Genomic DNA, 24,496 nt, shown 5'->3' on the forward strand with positions numbered 1-24,496 from the left:
ATAAGTGATTCCTCTGGCACAACGGTTTGATCACATACTCAATAAAAAACATAGAAGAAATAATATAATAAAATATTAATAATAATGCTATTTTGTACTATTTATTAAGTCATATTCTACTATCCGTCAAATCTGTTCATCCTTTCTATCTTGCACAGTATCCTTCAATTACAGACAATTCAGTGTTTCTTTCAATTTAGTCAAGCCACCGAATTGTTGGTCGGCAGTGGCTCTGTTTTCTGCTAATTATACTCAGCATGACCTCCTTTTCAAGTACTTATTATATGATTATAAAAGCATAATTTCTGTTTGATGATCTGAATTAATTTTATTAGATTTTTGGTTAGACGCTGTCTAAGACAGTTTTGTTGGTGATCCTCGCTGTACATGGGATGCACAAAAGCCGTCTTGAACACCACATTCCTTTTTTTATTAGATTTTAATAAATGCATGTCCTGATCCCGCTATTCATAATACAAATAATGTCTCCAACACTACAGTTGGAAATCGTCTATTTTTCGTTTGTCCTCTTTCTGTAGAATCCACGTATCATAGTCATATATGGCGATAGGAAAAAAAACCGCGTTAACTAATTTGCATTTAATTTGGAGGGAGATGTCTGCTCTTTTAAAAGCTGTTTATGCTTCTTATCAAGATTAGTTCAAGAGCTATGAAGGACTGAGTTTAGGACTGCAATCGTCATTACGGTCGATTTTGCAGCAGATGAATATAAATTCTTTATTTGCTAACTATTTTGACTATCTTTTTTTTTTATTTTGACTTTTTTTACTATTTTTGACTATTTATTTAGTTGGTCACTATTTTGACTTTTGCATTATTTGCAGTTATAATTATTTTGGTTTTCTTGTAGATAAGAAGCAGCTCTACCTTTGCACTTTAATGCTTGACTTTCAGTAACGACTGTTCTAGATCTTTCCGTGAGCAGCGTGGATTCATCTACAAATCTCAGATTATTAATGTTTTTCTCTCCAATTTTCACTCCAATGTTATAGTCATTCAAATCTGCTTTTCTCTTCGCCACCTCTGCATACAAAGTGAATAGTGATGGTGAAAGGATTCAGCTGTAGAAGTTATTCCTTCTAATTTTGAATCAGTTTTTTATGACTATTTCATACATTGCTTTCTGACTAGTATACAGCGATTATAAAAGCTGGGTGAGATGCGGTGAAATTCCGAATCATTTGAGGCACTTCCACAACTTGATCGATACAATCGACAACATTTCAGTAATTAATGAAGAACGTGTATACAGTTTTTTGCTATTTCTTCGCTGTTTCCGTCATCCATCGACGATTGCGATATGATCAAGTGTTCCTCTTTCCTTTGGGAAACCTGCTTGTACAGTACATCTGGTATCTCTCTGTCTAAAATTGATTACATACGCTGTTGAATAATCTTCATTAGAACCTTACTAGCATGTGAAATAATGATAATACAATTTGCGTAAATGAACATTAAAAACAGTAATCATAATAAAGTATTTTCTTGCAAATAGCTATAAATTTATGGAAATTTAGATATAACTTTTTTCAAGAGTTTTTGTTTCTTTATTTTTGCGATATAAAAATGATTGATTAGTGACATTCAAACGGCAAATTGGTGAATAAATACGGGACTTTATCTTGTGGTAACGAATACAATACGAATGTGAATATATTGTGAAGGAATTAAGCCGTTAGAATTTTTTAAATATATACAGTGGTACCTCGGTATACGTTTGCTTTAGAATACGTCCTGTTTGGACGAAACAAATTTTGTTCGGTATACGACTTTTGTTCGGTATACGACTTAATTCAATTATAGGCGCCGTCTACGAACAAGTAGCACTATCGGTGTATTAGACCAGACCAGAGTTTCGGGGTGCCACAGTTTATAACTTAGTTAAATTTCTTGTTTTTTTAATTTGTAAGTAAGATGTTATTATTTTTATTAATCATGAATTGCAACAAGGCAACAGAAAAATAAAAAAACGACTAAATTCACAATGAAACTGAAAAAAGAGATTGTTGAGAAATATGAAGGTGGCACGCAAATTCGAGATTTTAACTGTTGCCGTATTCCGAGAACGACAATATCGACAATTGTGAAAAATAAAGGCATTATTAAATCTGCTAGCGTTGCGAAAGGAGTTAAATCAATTTCTAAACAGAGATCGAAGACATTAGATCATGTCGAGAAATTGCTTTTGCTTTGGATAACTGAAAAACAGTGTGCTGGCGAGTGTATCAGAAGCAATTATTTGCAAGAAAGCTAAAAAGATACATGCTGACTCATAAAAAATCAAGCAAGAACTAGCCAGGAAAACGAGGTGTTTAAAGCCAGCCATTTTTTACATGAGAATGGATTAATCATTTTTACATTACATTTTATGGGAAAGATTGGTTTGGTATACGTCCTATTCGGTATAAGTCCAAACTCCAGTAACGGATTAAGGTCGTATACCGAAGTTCCACTGTATTTGATTATAATTTTCCATAAGTTTGAAGAGGAAGGGACTAAACGGAAATGGGCTACGTCGGTCTGTAAAAGTAGATGAAAAAGTTTATTAAGAGTTAAATATATTTTAGGCAATTCGGCATTAAGTTTATTCAATAAAGGCATTGAAAGCCGGGCCCAAACAAATAACCGCGGATTAAATATTACTTAAATTAGCCAACTGCGGATTAAATATTAGTTAAAATCATTGCGCTAAGTGTATTTCTGTTAAGTACAGATTCAAAATTGTTCCATATCATTCACTCCCGACGTACAGAAATTTTCAGTCAAGTTATCTTCGGATAATTTAAATGATAGTCTGGGATCAAATATTAAGTTGAAGTTGTATGGATTGGATATAGGAATTTAAATATCTTCAGCATAGTCATTAATGAATGAGGAAGAACTAAGTGATAAAGATTTATAAATGTAAGCGTGATGGTAAAGTTAATAGGTATCAATATGATATTAAGCGTGCAAACTAATTTTCAATATTCTGAATATACACTCATTGTTTATTATAGAATGCTGTAGTTTAGAATAACAAAGACATTCTATAAAATGCATTCGAATACTACAACATTTAGTTAAAATTTTTGGCATGGCTTTTCATAAAATCTGTTAAAAATTCTTTTTTATGTATGACAGAAGCAATTTTACAATACAAATTAACTCAATTCTGTTGTATTTCTTTGATATAGGTTATAAATTTAGAAAAAGTTGTTCAAACTTGATAAATGTTTATATTGTGTTTTACACAGGTTTTTGCATTTCCTCTCTCTGTGAGGAATCGCGTTTATATATGACTCACATGAAAACGATATATTCAATTCTATGAGATCTGTGTAGCATACATATAAAGAAACAACTTTACAAGTAAAAGAACTGAAATGCATCGGTCATTCAACTATTGTTATTCAAAACATAATCTGGAAATACGTAGAGTAACTTAAATAACAACTTTATAATATTCGTATTTTAACGTTTATGACACACATTATAATCATTTTTTCTACAAAAGTAGTAAACATTTTTTGTTCTGGCACCTTTTGTTATATAAATTAACGTTTTAGCCAGACCAAAGCCTGGAACAACCGAGTAGTTAGACACAAGGACAGACATTATTAAAATAAATCGTGTTTTAAAAAATACTTTAGTTTTTTTAATAACCCCGAGTTAATTTTAAATCACAGGAGTGGTAACTCAGCATATTAACCGCGTATTTCGTCGTGTACAAACTTTCATTAATATAAACAACATTTTCGGAATTTTAATTTAGGGTTTCCTACTCCTTCATGAAAAAGAGAATAATGCTGTCAAAACTATAGAAGAAGAAGAAAATTTAAAGGAAATACGCATGGATACTGTCACAGCTACATGGAAAAAAGTAAGATTTGGCTTTAAATTTAAGTTTTTCAATGATAATAATAACTTTTGCGATTTGTTTAATTCGATAATTTCAATCTACTGTACACATAACTTAATTAGAAGCATTTTCACCGAAAATGATCGATCGTCGCTAGTTGTTGTTTTTTTTAATTTATATATTTTTAAATTAATAAAAAAAAGTTAGTGATATCTATTAAGATTTTAACCAAAACAACAGTTATTTTGTTTTACTAGTAGTGAATAACACTACAGAATACTGGTAGCTAGTATCGAACTGACACTCGACCAATGAGTTGGACACGTGGAGTTTTTCCGGATTTTATTTACGTGTGTAACTTCTAAATTAAAAAAGCCTTTATCACAGAAAGTAATTTCAGAAGGCATTGCTATGTTTGCAGATTACTCTTGTGTTTCTTTTTCTTGTCACGTGGATTTATTTAAAAAAAAATATTTTTCCTAATACGGATCTCGCTTGTTTCGAGAAGAATTTGAAACTACCTTGCATACAAGCTAAAATGTTTGTATCTTTTGTTCACAGGTCTTTGTAACGCTACATACTTTTCTTAAATTTTTAAAATGTGATAATATTACAAAATACTGGATGCATTGCAACTTATGTATAACTATAAAATAAAATGTAATTGTTGTTTTAGATAAGGATAAATAAAGTTTGCATAAACCAAATTCAAGTAACTTTATTAAATTAAACGATGATGCAAATTTTAATTGTGATAATTATGTGAGAGGTAAACAATATTAATGAAATTATTCACCAAAATTAACCGTAGAATCCTGCACCTATCAATATTTACACATTGGTCGTAATATTTCTCTTTTGATTGTTTCTCAATGGTATGTAAAATTTATGCTGAGTTTACATTGTGCGGAATGTACAAATAACTTTATTTCGATAACGACTTTTATGTCAATTAACTTTACTACAGTAGCAAGTGTACACGTGACTTGATATATAACAACCAGTATTGTAAATTTTCCAAACATTGTAGCTTGAAACATTTCAAGTGGAAATGCTTGCTGACCAGGTCTCAAATATTAGTTTAAAATAGTAAAAAATCGAATTGCCCACCAGTGGCCGAGTGGACACCGTCTCATAGCGACAGTGATCATATCCTAAACAGTGTCAGTTCGGTTGTGGATTCGCGCCGCTATAGGACAGGTTGGCAGCTGCGAATTTCTGGGTTTTCTCCTTGCAAATAACGCCTAAATAGAAGCCATCTCCCTATAAAATTTATCCCTGGAAGGCATTCTATCCCTCCTTTGCCGTCTTCTATAAGGTCAGCTCTTTCATCGCCTTGCGATCCATCTCCTCTCTTGTCTCGCTTCCCTTCGGAGTAAAAGCGAATACAATACACTTTTCTATACCCAGGAACAGGATAATTGAATCGCAGAGAAAAGTATTTGCAGCATATCAAAATACAAAGTGAGAAAACTTGTTAATAAAAATGCAGTTGTCAAGAACAAGGAGACTTAACTCTTTTTGTTAAATGTATTTTTGTATGGTTTTCTCTCTATTCCCGCCATTCTCTTGTTGGAATGTTCTCACGTCGAATGCAGACATTGGCGTGACATTGATATTTAATGTAGCAAGTGACATGGTATTAATATACAAAGAGATGTATCACAGATGGTATGGCCGAAAAATTGTTTTTTCAATTAGTGTTTAGTTGAAAGCTAAATTTTCAATATTTCTCGATAGTCATAAGCGATATCCGATCAGATTACAAATACGCTTAACAAAAGAGAGATCTGGAGTTCTGGCTGGCCAACAAACGATATCGCGAGACATTCACTTGAATGGCATGCCGTATGCGGATGGACATTGTCTTTGTTTAACAATATGCTATATTGGGTGCTAAGAAACAAGCATGTCTCGGAATGTCGTCAACGTATCGCTGTGTTGTGACGGTGCCATATACTTTTATTAAAGTATTCTGCTATCAAAATAAATGACACCTCGATCCATCGATCCATAACTATATGGCATAAAAACAAGTAGCTGTTGTTTTAACTTGTGGTATTCGAAAGTAAAAGCCAGAGACCATAATAGCCAGAATGTCTCGATACACGCCTATGCGGGTTGCCAAGATACAGAAGGGGACTGAACACCACTGAAACCTTTATTGACGATGGCTACGGGTCAGTGACTTATGGCATATTGGACATCATGAGCACAGATTCCGTTGGTATAAAATGTCTAGGAATGGTCTTGATTGTCACTTTATTATTGGTCACATGTTACCGTCGTTTGCAAAAGTTTAAGACCACTAGTTGTTTTCCAGTATTTTACACATTTCATCATTTGCATATATTATTACATCATTTCGTGTGTTGATCTGGTATAACTAAATGCGTGTGTGCGTATTATCGGCAGATATTGACTCGAATTTTGCATAGATAGTGCTGTACTGAAATTATTGGGTAATAATGGGTAAGAAACCTTCACTCACTGTTGATAAAAAGTCAGAAAAAATCTTGGCTTTGCATATAGTCGGTTTTTCTGAACATCAAATGAGTTCTAGTGTAAACGAACAAAACACTTGTTTATCATGCTATCAGTAAACTTTAAAAAATGTCGAGAATTCACTGACCGAATAAGGAGTGGTCACCTGAGAAATACCTCTTCATATGATGACCATGTGATAAGAACACTTTTTGTACGACCACCAAAAAATCAACCAAAAAAATTCCATTAGATCTGCTTTTTATGTGTGGTATTAAACTTTTGCAAACGACTGTATATAGTCGATAGCGATGACTTTGGTGCTGTTACTGCTGCTCGAATAATAGTTCTATCATTCTATTTTATCGCCTTTGTAGACAAGCCGTTGCCTGCTTTTTTTTGGACTTGGTCATGCATATGAGCATTGTCTAATTGCAGCGTCACTCCGACCAAAATGTTCGGCGATATGTCGATTTGTCCAATCACTTTCTATTAGTCTGATAAGTCTTCTTTCAAAGTCAGTCATATACAGTAGTTGTACTGAGGATAAATTCGATGGCGAAGCATTGTTCACAAACCCTGACAATCAGCACAATCAGACAACAGTAGAAGTTGTTCATTAGATTCGTATATGTATATCAAGTCTTTTGAAGAAAGAATCATTTTTATGTACATAGTGTTCATCATTGCGTTGGGTAATGCCAATGTACTGTAGCTTAGATGATTTAGTTTGTGTTACTTTTTATCATTTGTGTATTTGGTGGAAAAATCGAATAGAAATTCTATTGAAGTATGATTATTTTTAACAAATGTCTCAATTTCCTTTTCAAAAAGTGTTTTTATGTAGATTCGGATATGTATAGAAAGTCCATTTTGAATCTTAACTGCAATTCCTGACAAAATAATTCGAATTTCTTTACAATAATATTTTAGTTGCTAGTATTGCATTATATTACCACAAATTTAAATTTGTTGGAGGTGTCACGTGTCACAAAAAAGTTCAGAGAATGTTTTTATTGAAGAAATTCCTATCACGTGATATTCTTAAATTGTTCGTGTTACAACTCACATAACACAAAAAAACTTCACTAAACGGTGACTGAAAAATTCTCGTTTATCGAGTTCATTTTACAGATTGTCGGGTTATTAATATGTTACGGGACATTCAATTGACGTACGATATATACTGTACAAATAATTCATTTTAAAAACAATAAACTAATTAATTTTAAATTTGATAACATCTATCATGATTTAATTATTAGTATATAATTATTTTTGATTTATAACGTTTAAGATTAGTTTTGCTTGTTTGTTGTTTTAAAAGGGAACCGAACCGACGTTGAATGGGATATCTTTAAATATGCAACCTGGAGAATTATTACTTGTTGTCGGTCACGTTGGATCAGGAAAGGTAATGTTTTTTTTTTCAATTTATTTTAAATTAATTACATGCTTTGAGATTTAACGACCGTTCGAAAAATTACAAAAAACGTAACCATTTATCAGTTTATAATACGAAGACTTCAAATTTTAATACTTGATTTTGTTATTTAAGAGACATTATTTTTTTTTATTTTAGTTTTATTTGATTAGAATTCATGAGCATAAAAAATATGTTTTGTATAGCTTTCAGGCAAAATGGCAAATTTTATATATAACATGTGTCAGATTAGAAAAATCGTCAGTTAATTGTTTGTATTTGACTTACGTAACTGGTTGTGTGCATAATTTGTTATAAAATCGTTCATTTTTGCTGTTGTGCATTAAAATAAACTGACTGAATGAAAGGAAAATATGATATACAATCTGATTATGGACGTTTATAATTACGTGTTCGTGTTATTCCTCATCTAACATTTAAATATTTATTTAAAAATATAAAAAAATAATTCTTTATTACTTTTCTTTGTCGTGAAATTGATAAATAATTCCAAATCTACAAGTTATTCTTATTGTATATTTTTCAAGAAGTATTAATTTATAATAATTGATTTTAGAAATTTTTGCACAAGAGCATTATACATGTATAACTGAATTTTCTTTATTATTAATTTTTGTACGCCCCTCTACGAAAGTTTATTGTGGATAAAATTTTAGTGGTTCACGTGCCTTTGTTTCCTTATTATACAGTTTACTCTATAAGTATCTACTGGGACAATCCTATTAGTAGGAGTTTATTTTACAAGTTCCGGGTATTTCAAATTGACGAAACTTATTCAGAAAAAAAAACAGTCTTTATTTTTCACCTGTTTCACCTGTATACACTCAGCCAATGGCAAAAACGAAGTTTACGTTAAACGACGTTAGCTGGCTGGACTGCCGTTTAAAATGCGTTGCAGAGTCGACGATCGTTTATTTATGAACCATCTAAACGAATCACGGCAGCAAAATGTTGGCTCTTTCTTTTTTCGCTGCTATTCCCCTCTCTTAGAAGTCGTTGATCTAATCACTACATTCGTTTATGACGTCAGAATGTTGGCGACAAACAACGTGTTTAAATCATGCCAGAATTTTTCCGAATAATATTAAAGTGTCCTCTAGGAAGTTATAAAAAATTATTTTGCAGTTGAGGAAATAGGTTACAACAATCGTATTCCTGGGATGAAAAAATCCGCATGGAAGATCATACAGAACGAATTTTCTTCGTCATTTTCTTGACTGTCTGCTCACTGCAAAACTTCATTCTTATTATAAACGCCTCTATCAATATACATAATGCTTTTTATATTTATTTAATGATAGTTTGATAGATACCTGCATGCAGTACAGACATGAATTCTGATAAGATAACTGGCAAATCTCTGGAAGCTTCCAGTGGCAAAAAGTTGTATTGTCTTCAACTGTTGTTGAGTAGTTAATAGCAATATTCTTCCATTTAAATGCTTAATTTCGTCGTCAATACGATTTTATGAAAATCAAAATTTAGGGGGGTTGTTTGTAAAAAAATTAGCGATAAAAAACGACTTAATTTCAGTTAAAAAATATTTTATAACTTTGACAAATTTTTCGAAAAACGGATGTCAATACTTTCGATTTTTATAGGAAATTTATTTTTTTTCTTACGATGACTAGTAAGTTGAATCATAAGCGGTCGCACACAGGATTTGTCCGTCTGTATAGCAGTCGACCTGTATAAAAGGGGAAGATTTCCCGCCATTCGGGGTAGACGTTGAGGAGAAGTACCTGACGTCATAAGATATAATTGCCGTAGCCGACAAAACTATTCAACGTTCTACCATATGAAGGGCGCCATACAACACTTAACGACCATACAAATTGAACAGGTTCAATACAAGATACAAAAGAAAGGTGTTAAGGTAGTATGTTAAAGTAATATATTGTAAACTCTTTTTCCGCGAGATAGGTAGAATTAAGGTTAGTCTGTAAGGTAGATAGTTTTTCCGATATATCTATAATACTTCCATTTATTTGCATTCTCGTTGTATTTGCGTTTTATTTGATCATTTGTATATTATTGTATTTATCCGTCTATTCGTTATATTAAATTTATTGCTTATTTGATAACAATGATTTCATTGATATCGATGCACTCCCAATTACATTAACGTAAGCCCTCCTAAAATACGGATTTCTTTTTACTTCTATCTGTACGCGTGTTAATCCGCGTTAAAATACGATTAACTGGTGTCAACATCCTGACAGGAGACGCAATTGTGAAATCATAGTCTCCACATTTATACTAGCAACGTAATTCCCTCCACACTCGATATTTAGTAGTAGAGTCAGCTTTTTTCACAAACAGAGGACTAGTTTGACAACTGGTAGCAGAGTAAGCGTTATACAAATCATAACTTTATTTTATATCCCTGGCCAACCTCACAATTTAAAATACGAACTAAATTTAGAAAATCTGTATCCAATTCGGAATTCGTTTTCGGAATATATTTCAAAAAATTATTCCGATCTCGATTTTTTTCTCTCTTCGTAATTGTTGACATGTATAATTTTTTGAATCGTCTCGTTTACAAGATTTATTACATAAAAAATGTTCATTGTAACATGAACTTCGCCACCAACAAATGAATACTCAAATAATATAGCTATCAAGAGAGTACAAAAAGTAGAACAAATAACTTGTTTCTAATCGGAGTTAAACTATGACAAACAAGATATACCGTCTCTGCAAAGAAAGATTTCTGAACCGCGGTCTACAAGATCTCTAAACTGCTATCAGCGTTTAAACGTTATCTCTGCAATTGGCTGACTATATTTGTGTTTCAGATATTTTGGTCCCTCATGAGCAGGTTTACAGCAACTAGGTGCTAAAACAAGATTTCAAAAAAATTACGAAAAACAACTTGCAGATGAAAGATCAAGTTGTCCGAAACACAAACGTAGTGTGTACAGGTGAAACAAATGAAAAATAAGGATTTTTTTTTAAATAAGTTTTCTTAATTCACAAGACCCGGATAACAGTATAACACGTTCTACTATTAATAGGATAAATCCCAGTAGACACTTACATAATAAAATTTTATTAATTCATTAATTAATAAATGTAATTTGTCAGTTTTTCTTATGAATTGACAAAATACGTTTTATTATTCATTGCATTATATGTGCTGATAAAGAAAAGCAATTGATAATTGAAATAATATCCTTATAACAATACACAAATATTTCAAAAATATTTATGTAATTATATTATTTATGCAAAGCATTTCGCATCAAATAATTAAATGACATTAATTTCGTTAGACGTCTTTATTAATGTCCTTGTTGAAAGAGATTCCAATTACTTCTGGTGAAGTGTCTGTGAAAGGAAAGATCTCGTATGCTTCTCAAGAAGCTTGGGTATTTAACGCAACTGTCAGAGAAAACATCTTGTTCGGAGAAGAATATCACGAAGATAAATATAGAAAAGTCTTGCATATTACTGCGTTAGAAAAGGTAAGATAATTTTTGCATTTATTTTTAAAACTTTAGCATACTTACGTCGGTTCTAGACGAAAATTTGTTTATCAACTGCAAGGTGATACAAAAATCATTTGTTATGTATCACAATACGATTACATTACGAGTCATTTGTATCGCATTTTTTCTTAAAGGCATGCCATAGTTTATGAAGTTAAATTATTAGAATGTATAAATAATGTATTTAGATTTTATATTTTTATGGATTTCTGTTAAACATCAATAAAGTAGCAATGTTAAATACATTAATTATTATAACAGTGCAATATGTGTATTAATAGTGCAATGTGTAGTACTAGTAGTAGTAATAGTAATAGTTAATAGTAGTAGTAGTAGTAGTCCTTCCAATGCTAAGTAGCATACTGAGACAGCAATTTTCTTCCATTGATTTCGATCATAGGCGAGGGCTTCATCTTCCTCCTAGGTCTTATTGAGCATCTTCTAATCTTGCAAAAAGTTTTACGCTAAATATTCTTGGGGTGTTCTCGTGGTCGTTAGGCATCAGGGGAACCTATTTCATGGCTGTCTTAGAGAACCTATTGTTTTACAAAGAAAAAATGTGGCCAGCCAGAAAGATTTTTCTATGGGTGACAAAGTTATGAAGTTTGCATATCCCACTCCGACGAACCTGTTCATTGATGATGTGATCTAAATATCAATTAACTTTACATCGTTTATCCTGATGCCAATTTTGTGTCCTTTCTGACCGAACGCATGTTGTAGCATTGTCTCACTTTCCTTAAACAAGGCGATATCGTCAGCAAAAACCAAATTTTTCAGACATTCCTGGTCAGACAACTCGAGGCCTGCCCAAATGCGCCCACCGGACCCTTCTTCCTGCCGCATGACATAATCAAGGACGATGAGGAAAAGGAACAAGACACGACCCTGCCTGACTCCTCTCGTAATTTCAAAGAAGGCTGTTTGACCATTTTCAGTTTTGACGCAACAACTCGAATGCAGTTATAAACCTTGAAAATGATGAAAATGTTTGTCGGTACACCATACAGTTGCAGGATTTGTTAGAGGAACTAGTAGTGAACACTATCAAAAGCCTTTGTGAAATCAATGAATTGATGGCAAATGGGTGTCGATACTCAATGCATTGTTCGATGATATTTCCAAGATAGAAGATCTGCCGCTGAACGTTCTTCTGCAGCAAAACCAACTTGCTCCTCTTCGAATTGTTGGTTGTGGGAAATTTGCCGGCGTCGAAATAGAACCACACAAAATGTATTTCCAGGCACAGAACGGAGGCTAATACCTTGCTAGTTGGTATACTTGAAGATATCTCCTCTCTCAGGAATTCTGACTATAACGATCCTTTGTGACTTCCCCACAATACCAGTCCCTGTTAAACAATAACGATAACTTTTCCAACATGGACTACTCTTCATGCTGCGAAACCTCAGCCATAATTTTGTCAGAATCGGCTACACTAATATTTAGACTCTTAATCTCAAGGACTACTTTCTCAAGATATCACCAGTGTCCATCTGAAGCTCACGCTGTGTATCCTCAATATCGAAATAATGAATGATAATCGGTTCCGCATGATTAAATGTTTTCCGAAAATCTTCTATCCAGGTGGATAGAAGATTTTCAAAAAACATTTAATCATGTTATTCTGCTCATCTTGGGCCATCAGCAGCGTCCCGTTTTTATGTTTTATTAGAAGGCTGGGTTATTTTTCATCCCAGTCAGTTCATTGACTATGCGGTACAGAGTCTTTGAGTCATTTCAGTCAGAAACCTCCTGTGCTTTAGCGCGCTTTCGTTGTAACCATCTCCTGTTGTCTTTCTGACAGCTTTTCTTTACACATCTATCTAACTCGGTTAATCTTTGGCTTTCTTCCTCCATCTCACTCATTGTTTTAGGCTGTTAAAGCTTTGCATCTTTTCTTTCATTAATCAACATCCACGAGCAATCTTAGATCTACTGATCTATTTTCGTCCTGAACATCTTTCAATGATGTTTTGGGTGTACTCCATGGTAATGTCTCTTAGGTTTTTCCAGAGATCTATATAGTATATCTGTTATTTCTCGAAGAAGAAAAAAATGACTGCGCATCTCCAGAGTAAATGCTTCAGCGGTGATTACATCATTTAATAATTGGATCATAATTTTTCTCTCGCTGAATGTCCTTTATAATGAACTGCTTTTGATTACAATGTTTGAGCTTACTTGGTCATGGTAATATCTAATATCTGCACTTTTGTATATCCTCACATAGTGCAATAATGACCTCCAACATCTATACTAATATAATAAAGAGGTAATGTTTGTATGTTAGTTTATATGCAGCAGGTAATCTCCAAAACTACTCATCCGATTTCAAAAATTCTTTTCACCAATATTTAGAATGAAACCTCAGGGTGGACATAGGCTGTCGAATACATGTCGAAATTACCCGATTGGGGGAGAGGGACAGGATTAAGGCTTACTGTGAAAAACTTGGCTTCTATTATACTATTTTAGATGCGGGTTTTTGCGTTTTTGATTGCGTTTTAATAGGGTATGTCAACAGAATGTACAATAAAAAGGGATTTTTCGATATTGCCCCGCGGGGGAGAGGGAGAGGATTAAGGCTTACCTTGAAAAGCTTGGCTTCGATTATAAAATTTTAGATGTGGGTTTTTGCGTTTTTGATTGCGTTTTAATAGAGTACGTCAACAGAATGTACACTAAGAAGGGATTTTTCGATATTCCCCCCGCGGGGGAGAGGGACAGGATTAAGGCTTACTGTGAAAAACTTGGCTTCTATTATACTATTTTAGATGCGGGTTTTTGCGTTTTTGATTGCGTTTTAATAGGGTACGTCAAGAGAATGTATACTAAGAAGAAATTTTTCGAAAAATTTTCTCCCAGGGGGGAAGTGTTATACATTTATAATAGATACATTTTGAGCCACAACAAGGCCTGGCGGGGTCTGCTAGTTTATTAATACAAATAAAGTCTATCTCATTAAAACTGCTTTGTCTGGTGACAGCCAGCTTCTTTTATGGTAAAGCTGATGCTGGAAGTAAATGTTTCCAACACACAACCTGAAATGTTCACAAACGATGTTAGCCTCTCTACATTGTCACTCATATAAACAGAGATGCATGAGCACCAATTACAGTCTCAAGTCTTCGACGATCGCCGCCTAACTGGGCATTTAAGTTTCTGATCAGTACTCTCAAGTCGTGATTCGGGATACTGTTAAAGACGTCTTGGAGCTGCTCATGACATTCATCTTTTATTGTGTCTTTCGCATCGATGGATGGANGGAAGTAAATGTTTCCAACACACAACCTGAAATGTTCACAAACGATGTTAGCCTCTCTACATTGTCACTCATATAAACAGAGATGCATGAGCACCAATTACAGTCTCAAGTCTTCGACGATCGCCGCCCAACTGGGCATTTAAGTTTCTGATCAGTACTCTCAAGTCGTGATTCGGGATACTGTTAAAGACGTCTTGGAGCTGCTCATGACATTCATCTTTTATTGTGTCTTTCGCATCGATGGATGGAGCATAAATTTGCACCACAGTCACTTTGGCATGTTTATAGATAAAGCGAACAGTAATAATACGATCACAGAAGAGCCAGCCTCCATTCAAGAAGTGCTTATGTCATTTGTTTACTCAGAATAAGACCTACTGCATGTTTATGCCACTCTACACGGTTCATGTGCAGAATGGTCTTGCCATCACTATTGATTCAGCCGTTTGTCGTTCATCTAATCTCACTGACGCCAAGTATATCGAACCGGTTTTCGTCAGATGTCCGTAGCAGCTGAGCGAGTCTTCGACTCTGGTATAGAGTACGCACACTTCCCGTTTCAATTTTCGTAATATTTCTGGCGAAAATATCGTTTCGGACACTGTTTGTCGGTTTCATCTTACGCTGTCATATTGCATGGAGTCGAACTTCCACTTATTCAATAGAAATTTTTGTTTAATTTTGCTGTTTCCTTAGCACTTATAATTTTTACAGGGACAGGTTACTAACCCAACGACAAACCCTTTACGTCTAGGCTTAAACAGTTAGGACTCAGCTAATGAAGCCTAAAATTTCAACTGTTTATTTTAAACGTTCTAACGCAATGTAATTATTTAGTAATGTATACTAAATAATAATCATTAGTAATTATTAGGGCTGTGGAGTCGGAGTCAGTGTCAGAGTCATGGGGTTTTGGTGTTTTAGCAGGAGTCAGAGTCAGAGTCGTCAAAAAATCCGCCGACTCTGACTCCATTTTACTTCCCGACTTGTTATCTATATAAAACGGAAAAGTATTGGAATCGCGTAAAATTTGACCCGTTAATTTTTTTTTTTGCAAAGCTACACGTTTGAAGACCTCCCGAATTCCTCAAAAAAGTCAATAAGGTGGGAAAAATTCGCGCCCGTGTAAGTTGGCGTCTAATTTGTTTAATTTCTTTATTTTCTGTTCTGAGATATTAAACAATATCTCAGAATGGGTAAAGTTTAAGAAATGAAATGCTGCACTGTAGCTTGAGTATAAAGGGGCATTAATACTGTTAAATTTTGGTTCTTAATTAAAGATCGACAGAGTGAAGGCATAAAAGTGGTCATGTGAGTAGTAGTGGTTTGGGTGGCATTAATCACAAAATTAATTTCTACTGAAGTAAATTAAAAAATATGAAATAATATTAAGTTGCATTGATAAAACTTGTTTTAATAATAAGTTGTTCTGAATAGATTTTCAATAAGAAGTTTTATTATAAATTTTCTCAAAGTAATATAACACTGAAATTATTTTTCTAATCACAAAATTAATTTTTACTCAAAGGAAATAATCCAAATGTTGAAAATACTCAAGTAAAATATAAAATAATATTAAGATGTATTGATAAAATTTGTTTTAATAATAAGTTGTTTTGAAAATTTGTTATAAAAATAAGTTATTCTGAAAATTTGTTTTGATATTTTATTATTTTTAAAATTAAGTTGTAGTGTGAGACTAGCCAGGGTACTCATTCTCTAGGATTTTTAGTACCACTTAATCGGCGCTAGTTGGTAAAACTAGTTCTCGTAGTTTCAGATCGTAAGATCCGATCTTACGTCAAGAATTTACTGGGAGGGCAATAAAAACAAATCTAAATCCCGAGATTCGGATCTACGTCAGGAGGATGACACCAGTTAATCGAATTTATAACACGCACATTAACACGCTTGTGGATATGATATGGATTTGATTCAGAGATGTATTAAGAGACATTTCTTTAAATCTAATAAAGAAAAATTTCATAAACTGAAATAACAAATTATACAAAAATGAAAATACAGTAGAGCGTCATTTATCCGAATCAATTGGGGACTGGGGTGGTTCGGATAACGAATCATGTACGAAAAAATATATTAATTTATTTCATGTTGAAATTTCTCTCCGTTGCGTGCCGCTTCGTGTTGAATTTTCGTCGATGTTAAGTTTAACAAAGACTATTGTATCGTTAAAAATTAATTTTTATTTTGTACAAACAAAATAAATTTATTGAAAAATATAAAAACAATAAAAAATTATACTTGAGATGTTAATTTAGTATCAAAAACGTAAAATATTTGAGTAGTCCGAGAAATAGCCGAAGATTGCAGCGCCACAGCACTAGTGAAAATTTAAATTTGCCGACTGGAATGCTTTCAGATAACGGACGTTTCGGATAACCAGCTTTCGGATAAACGATGCTCTACTGTAGTTAAATGCAATCGATTTAGATAATGAATAAATCATACTATACTTGCTGAGGGAGAGAGCACACAAATTCATGATAAACATACAACCTCTTTAGTTGACTTTATCTTTTTCTTAATTGGTCGATTTTACTTCATTTCTCCAGTTCTCTGAGTTCTGTTTATGGAAAAATCTTGATACGCACAAAATAAAATATATCTTCCGTGTTTCTGACTTGGAGGTAATGGATGGCCGCCATCGGTTAGACGAAACCTGGCCGTCTTTCTCCATCCATTTACATCTCCACAAAGACTGTTTTTATCAGAAGGCTGTATGCGTGAATTAGTTAAGTCCACGACCACGTTTTAAACTAAAACAACATTTATTTACAACAATCCTCGAGTACACTTGAAAGAGAGCTACACGTGCTCATGGCAACGATCACCCGACAAGAAGAAGAAGCAACAATGCCCAGAATTCTCTCTGGGAAAAACCTAGTCTCTCCGTTTTTCCATCCGGGACTCCCGGGAAACTCGTAGAGGAGTGGCGCCATCTCACTAGTCAAGTGATTTGTCGCCGCAAACTAAACTTATCTTGTTCATGAAAAAATTATGGCCAATATGGCAAAAAGAAAACATAGTTCATTCAAACTCCTACGGCATTGGCCGTAGGAGTTTGAATGAACTATGTTTTCTTTTTGTGGGATCTTCTGGCGTACTCCTAACTAAGAGCGTTGGCCTTAGGGAGACAATATGGTATCTCTCCTTTTTCTATGAGATCTTCGGACGTACTACAGTAGATCCCCCTATAAGACGGTAGATACGTTCCGTTCTTTATGAATCAATTTTGTAGGAATCATAGTTTACGGACTACGGCTGTTTGAAAGGTTTTCTTTCATAAAATTAATCGATTCTAGACTAATTCGACTCAACATTTCCAAAATACGTATATTTTTTTTAAAATAATCCGTATAAACTACGTTATAAACAAAAAATTGTAGGATTACTTACCGAGTGTGTACCCTTTGACTACGCTCGTTGCTAAAGCTTGGTTTCGTCGCGGAACAGCGCATCAAATTGCGGCCGCGATTTCTGATATTATTTTTCTGCGAAAACTTCGTTGACCTTTGGAGACATCATTAATATAAATAATTTTTATGGCCGTTAAATAAGAAATGTTTCTTTCACAAGAAATGTATAAAATTACAGTACTAAACAGACGATAGGTCGCCTAACTCGCCGTAGCGTGACGCTAGACGGCGAAAAATATATATTTAATTATAATAAAGTTACAATAAATTAAGTTAATATATAATTATATATACAGTACCTAATTTATATATAATTAATATATAATTATATGTACAGTACCTAATTTATATATAATTTATATAATACTGTCCAGACGATAGAAATCTCTCCGTAGCGTGGCGCTACGGACGGCGGGTAAGTAGTTCGGCTGCCCGATGACGTTTTACGTATTATAGGAGTTATTTTTACCGTTGTTTACGGATAATGCCACAATTTTTATAGGAATCATAACTATAGGAAACGGTTTTATAGGGGGATCTACTGTACTTGAATTTTGCAAAACTTTGACTATATCTCCTGATTTGTGACTAATCTGCATCTCTGGATTCTCTCATGTGAATGGATGGAAAGGGGAATTATTGAGGGGTTGGCAATTCCCAGGGTAGTAAGATTTGTAGCAGATAAGTGGAAAACAAAGGATGCTTTAGTTTCCGTTAAAGGAAGTCGCTCTTTTATCAGTTTTCTCACGTTAGAAAACTGTTAATTTTACACCAAATTGGAAGAATATTTTTCTATAATAATTTAGTTTTATATTTAAATTGTTAACTAGACCCAGGGGATATTCGGATCTGACATTAGTAATAATATCAAGTTGTACTGATAAAATTAAAAATTTATTCTAATATTTGATGAAATATTAGGTTGGAGTGTCAAATAACTTAAATTTCTGATCACAAATTAAAATTTGTCAATAAAAGGTTTATTACAAATATTTGAATTATAAAGAAACAAACAATTTTATTATATTATTTGTTTATATAATTACATAATAGGATACATATTAATAACATTTATATTTCAATATTGTTTAAATAGAAACAATTCTTTTCATATTAATAATAATGTTGAAATTGAACACCAATTTAATTAAGTAATTCCACTTTTTCCTTCAGTTTATTTAAAGTAATGCATACAGGTAACCTCTGTATAGCACGGCACTTCTGTAGCACGGATTCGCTCTAACACGGTTTGAGAATCGGGACCATCCCCCATATAACACGGTGGTTTTATAACACGGGTTTACTCTAACACGGTTCGGGAATTGGGTAAAACCGCCGTAAAACATGAAATGTAATAAAGAGTGCGTTCTTTTATACTTTCGCATAACTTTGCACGAGCATTCTAATTGTTTTCGTGGCTACTTTGAATGCTCTTTTAACAATAATCTATTTAATGGTTAAATTTTGCAATTGGGAGCCTTCTTTTGCCTCTAAAAGCTCACTATAGAATTATAGATTCCTTCATCACGATACTATCGATAGTGCGGGCGCCGCCATCTTTCTTTCACCGTTGTTCCTAAATGCTTACAAACAGCAGCACATTGCAGTTGTAGAGCGACTACTATTAACGAACACACCCACAAACTGTTACCAGTTGATGATGCTCACGCTGAGATCAATCATATAGGATGAATAATCCTCTGGTATAATATTTACTTAAATAATAATAAGTATTATACCTATGAAAAAATAAAATAAATCAGATTTAAATAAAGATTTAACAGCATGTTTTTAAATTTTTGGAACCTAACTCCCCTTTTCGCACTAATTCTTTGTTTTTGTACAACATGGATTCGCATAACACGGCAATTTTTTGGAACGTAACTCCCGTGTTATACGAGGGTTACCTGTATTTCTTTAAGTAGTAACAGCAATATATTTTCGTGATTACGAATAATATAATCTCGATCTAATTTTTGATATTTTATAATGTGATACCAAGAAAGTTGTCATTGGAAATCGTTGATAAATTGTTGGTCAAGTTTTTGTTAGCGAGAAAAAAAATTCCAGTTTAAGTCGTCCTCTATTTCGCGTAAAGTCTTTGTTTTTAATTGTCGGTATTTGAAAATTTTTTAAATATCAAATCCGTGCATGAAGATAACAACGAAATTGTCTGAAACACTTTGAAATTCCACAACTTTATTCCACTCAAGATGGTCTGAAAAATTGGTTACAAATTGTTCATTTAGTTGCTCGTATTGGCAGATTAAATCCTATTTTGCCTAATCAATATGTTGTATGGTAAACGACACTGTGAATTTGTAATTTTTCGATATGTATTCCCAATTTAACTTATCTGCAAATTCTGAAATAAACATGAAATCGCATCGTTAACTAACGATATCCCAATTAACATAATTTTAATAATGACGAATAGTATTTTCTTCTAATGGTGAGGACGTTTCCCAGTTGATTGGAGATTGTGAATTGTCTAAAAAGAAATAAACAATTCTTTTATAATATTTGTTTATTTAAATACAGATTTAAAATTCAACACAAAATAATACAAAGTAATAATTGAGTACAGACAAGTTAATTTTCGTTACAGTCTCCCAGACCTTCTTTTTGAGACAAGAAAATTTTGTTACAGTCTTCAAAATATTCTTCTTTGGGAAAAGGCAATATCAGTACATTCTCTAAATCCTTTTTCTTTTCTGCCAGTGATGTCTATTGAATCTGTTTCTAAAAAAGTTGGATGCATAATTTTTTCAAATATTAATTGCACAATGGGTATTCTAGGTTCAAAAATAATAATTTCTGGTCCAAAATTATACATTAAAACTCCAATGTTTCCACGATAGTCACAATCGATAACTCCCGCATTAATTATAATGTTATTCAGAGAAAAAGAAGATTTTGGGGCAATTCTAGCATAATAGTTATTTGGCATTTCTATAGCCAGATCTGTAAATATTACTTTTTGTTCATGCAGATTAATTTCAAATCCATTAACACAAAATATATCATATCCTGCTGCTCCCACAGAAGCGTTTTTTGGAATTTTTACATTTCCAGATAACTTTTTAAAATATACAAATTTTAGAAAATAAAATATTTATTATTATACTTTATAAAAGATTTGTTGAATATCAATAATGCTATTCTATTATTTATTATGAAAAATTGGACATATTTTTAAGCACACAACATTTATTAATTAAATGTTTTGGAAAAATATTAATATTCTATTTGATCTCTATAAATATAATTTTTTTCAGTGTCCATACTTTATAAACTTTTCAATATGGTTTAAAATTGTATCAAATGCATTCATTTTTGCTCAACATGACTATAAAAATATACATTTTCATATTCTGTAATATCATCCTCTTTATATTTTTAAATATTATAAACATTAGACGTTATTTTTTCAAAAAAGCCAGCAGGATCAATATTTTCTAAAATAAACGCTCTATATGTTTTAGCATATCCTCGTTTTTCCTTAATATAAAATTAAACATTTTCATCCAAATGTTCATTCATTACTTCGAAGGCCTTCTTATAAAATCAAAAGTCTTTAACATTAATATTATATTCGTTAGACAGATAGTTTCTTTTCGTTTTTGTTAACGAGATATATACGACCGAGCTGAATTCTATAATCTGCATTATCATGGTTTCAGTAGTGCATATTTTGATTTTAAATGGGCGAATTTTCGAGGATTTGGCACTATCTACAGATAAGTCTAAGTCAAACTTTTGCTTTTTCGACTCATGATATTCGGTATTTTTAGGTTCGGACCTCTTTTTTTACCAACACTCTGTTTCATATTAAAATCAAATTTACAGTCTACAATTAATATTATATTTATTAAATTATTTTTAAATATTTTTAAATAATAATAATAATAATACTTACCACCCTCGGACATGATTAGTTGTTGTATTGGAGAAGAAAGATGTTGTATTTTGCAGTCTCCTAGTGCAGTATATATAACAGTAGTTCAAAGCAGCCACATTTTAATTGACACATTTAACTGAAATAATTAATAACTCTGACCAGATTATACTGGTTAAAACCGGGAAGAATTCAAAAATAAATTTCTCAATTTCATTTCTTATACATTCTAACAGGGTAACAGCCCTGACCAGGAAAAACTAAAATATATCACTGATCTAATTTTTCATACTATCTAGTAGTGTAATGACTTGACCAGGAAATATCTCAGACTGGGAAAAAACTAAAATAGTAGCGTAACTAGAAATGCCCCTCACTGTGTGAGAAAAAACACACTAGGAATATATATTTTGCCTTAGGTGACAGAAAATATAAGTTTTTATAACTTCAAATTTTTGTGTAAATATCAGTAGAACCCAGAAGTTTTTAACATTGACTTAAAAAGTTTATAGTATTAAATATCAAAAAGTTTCAACGATTTAAAATGAGTTGTAAGTATATTTTTCATACATATATTTAATTAATAATAATATATTTTAGATTCTGGTGCTTTAGATTTTAATATTTAATCAATATTACTATTAATTAGATTTCAAGCCTTACAATGAGTCATGGGTGGATTGTGATGATGATTATGATGTTAAATTATTCTCAAGATATGACGAAAAATGCAATATTGGAGTAATTATTGATTTTGAGGCCTTTATATTACATGACATGGACATACCTTTTAAAAATTTGTGCCAACAGCTTGGGTTTGTGGCACGAAATTCAAATGAATTTCAAATAATTAACTTTTATAACGAAAATATTTTTTTATGATTTAAGTTATTTTAACAAAAAAAACCTTAAAATTTGCTAACCATTTATATGGTCTTTATTTAGCGTACAATGAACAATATTTTGGAAATTGGGAAAAAAGTGATAATGTATGTGAAATTTTATACGATTTATTTTTAAAATATAAAATCTTTTATTATATAGGAGGGGAAATTAAAAAAATTATTTAAATTTAACTTCGGAAATATACAATGTTTATATTTCCTATTTTAATCTGGAAGAGCAAGCGGTGCCAAAATGTTCAAAAATTCGAGTTCCATGTCTTGTCCACACTAAAAAATTCCTTCATTACTGCGGAGTCTCAAAGAACCAGAATAAGGAAAGTCCCATCCATCATAAAATTTTTTTGTATAAATGTTTACCTTCAAATGCTTTAATGTTAGGAAAAATTTGTCAAAAACATACCCGGTTTGTACAACATTGCAGCTTGTGTGATGTTTGTTCCTACAAAGCATACATGATCTAACATGGTAAATATATTTTATTATTATATAAAAATTGGTAAATATAATTATATGACTTTTTAATTTATGTTTTTTTTTTTTACTTTTAACAATGTATTTTGTGACAATGTTTTAAAAAATAAATAATTTTTTTACATTTTAAATATTTTTATTATTTTTTTTTTCATTGAATTAAAGCATTTATTACACATTATAACATGTGGACGTGCTAAATACAAATGGTGTTTAACAAATTTTTTACAAATTTGTCATTATAAAATGATAAATTTGGATATTTGTCACCAGGATAAGAAACATTTGGTATTACGGCTACTATGACATGAATTGAGCTTGACACCAACCTATTGGTTGTCTACTGCACTGAACTTAGTTTCAATTTCAGCACTGATGACAGCCGTGTTTATGTCTGCAGGTCATATGTTGAACTCCTTAATCCTGCCTACATTTTGTGCAGCACATTGCTCCACAACTGGTATGATAGTCTGGGGTGTCATGACAGCCAGCCACTTCTAGTAGCGATTCAAGAGACCATCACAACCCTGCAGTATATTTGTGACATTCTGCAGCCACATTGTTGTCTCTTAGGACAGAGCTCCCAAGAGCTATTTTCCAACAGTAAAATTTTCGAACACACACAGCAATAGTGTCAATGGACCGCCTTTGCCATATTCCACACTTTTCTGGCATGCACGATCCCGTGATTTTTCACCGATTGAACATCTCTGGAATCTAATGGAATGCAATATTAAAGTGTGCAGAATTTGACGAAATGAGAAAATTATTTGCAAGAAATGGCGACCGAGATACTGCCAAACATCACGCAGCACTCGTAATCCTATATGCCTGCCTGCATCACAGAGTGTATTCACGCTTGAGGTGGCCTAACAGTGTACTAATTATAACATTTTTCGTTTGTACGTTTTCCTACAATAAATGTTTCTTTTGCTTTCATTTTGTAATCACTTACGTATGTCTCTATTGCATTCACAACGTACAATTTTATTCCATTTTGACAACTCCTTGCTGCGCTAACTTCTATGAAAACGAATGTTTGTTAATGACTATTTCTAATACTTGTAATTAGAGAGGTTCAGGCCAATGTTTTAAATGCGAAAACGTGTACATCGGCCGTTCAGTGCCGCTTTCCTGTATAAGACTACAAGTTTAACAATGGTGTTTGTATAGTCAATGGAATCATGCTTGACATTCCAAACACCATTGTCAAACTTTTAGGCTAATAGGAAA

The 24,496-nt window shown here is 32.6% G+C and overlaps 1 protein-coding gene across 1 annotated transcript in view; it reads left to right on the forward strand.

The window, feature by feature from the left end:
• The window catches only part of LOC111627627 (multidrug resistance-associated protein 4-like), an 86,023-nt gene that overhangs the window by 14,332 nt on the left and 47,195 nt on the right, over window positions 1-24,496 (forward strand). Inside the window, exons 6-8 of the mRNA XM_023371210.1 lie at window positions 3,776-3,883; window positions 7,674-7,760; window positions 11,069-11,260. Coding sequence (XP_023226978.1) covers window positions 3,776-3,883; window positions 7,674-7,760; window positions 11,069-11,260 — 387 coding nt within the window. The remainder of the gene's footprint in view (window positions 1-3,775; window positions 3,884-7,673; window positions 7,761-11,068; window positions 11,261-24,496) is intronic.

This window comes from Centruroides sculpturatus, unplaced genomic scaffold (genome assembly GCF_000671375.1).
Source record: "Centruroides sculpturatus isolate CEXI.00-Female unplaced genomic scaffold, Cexi_2.0 scaffold461, whole genome shotgun sequence".
Lineage (NCBI taxonomy): Eukaryota > Metazoa > Arthropoda > Arachnida > Scorpiones > Buthidae > Centruroides > Centruroides sculpturatus.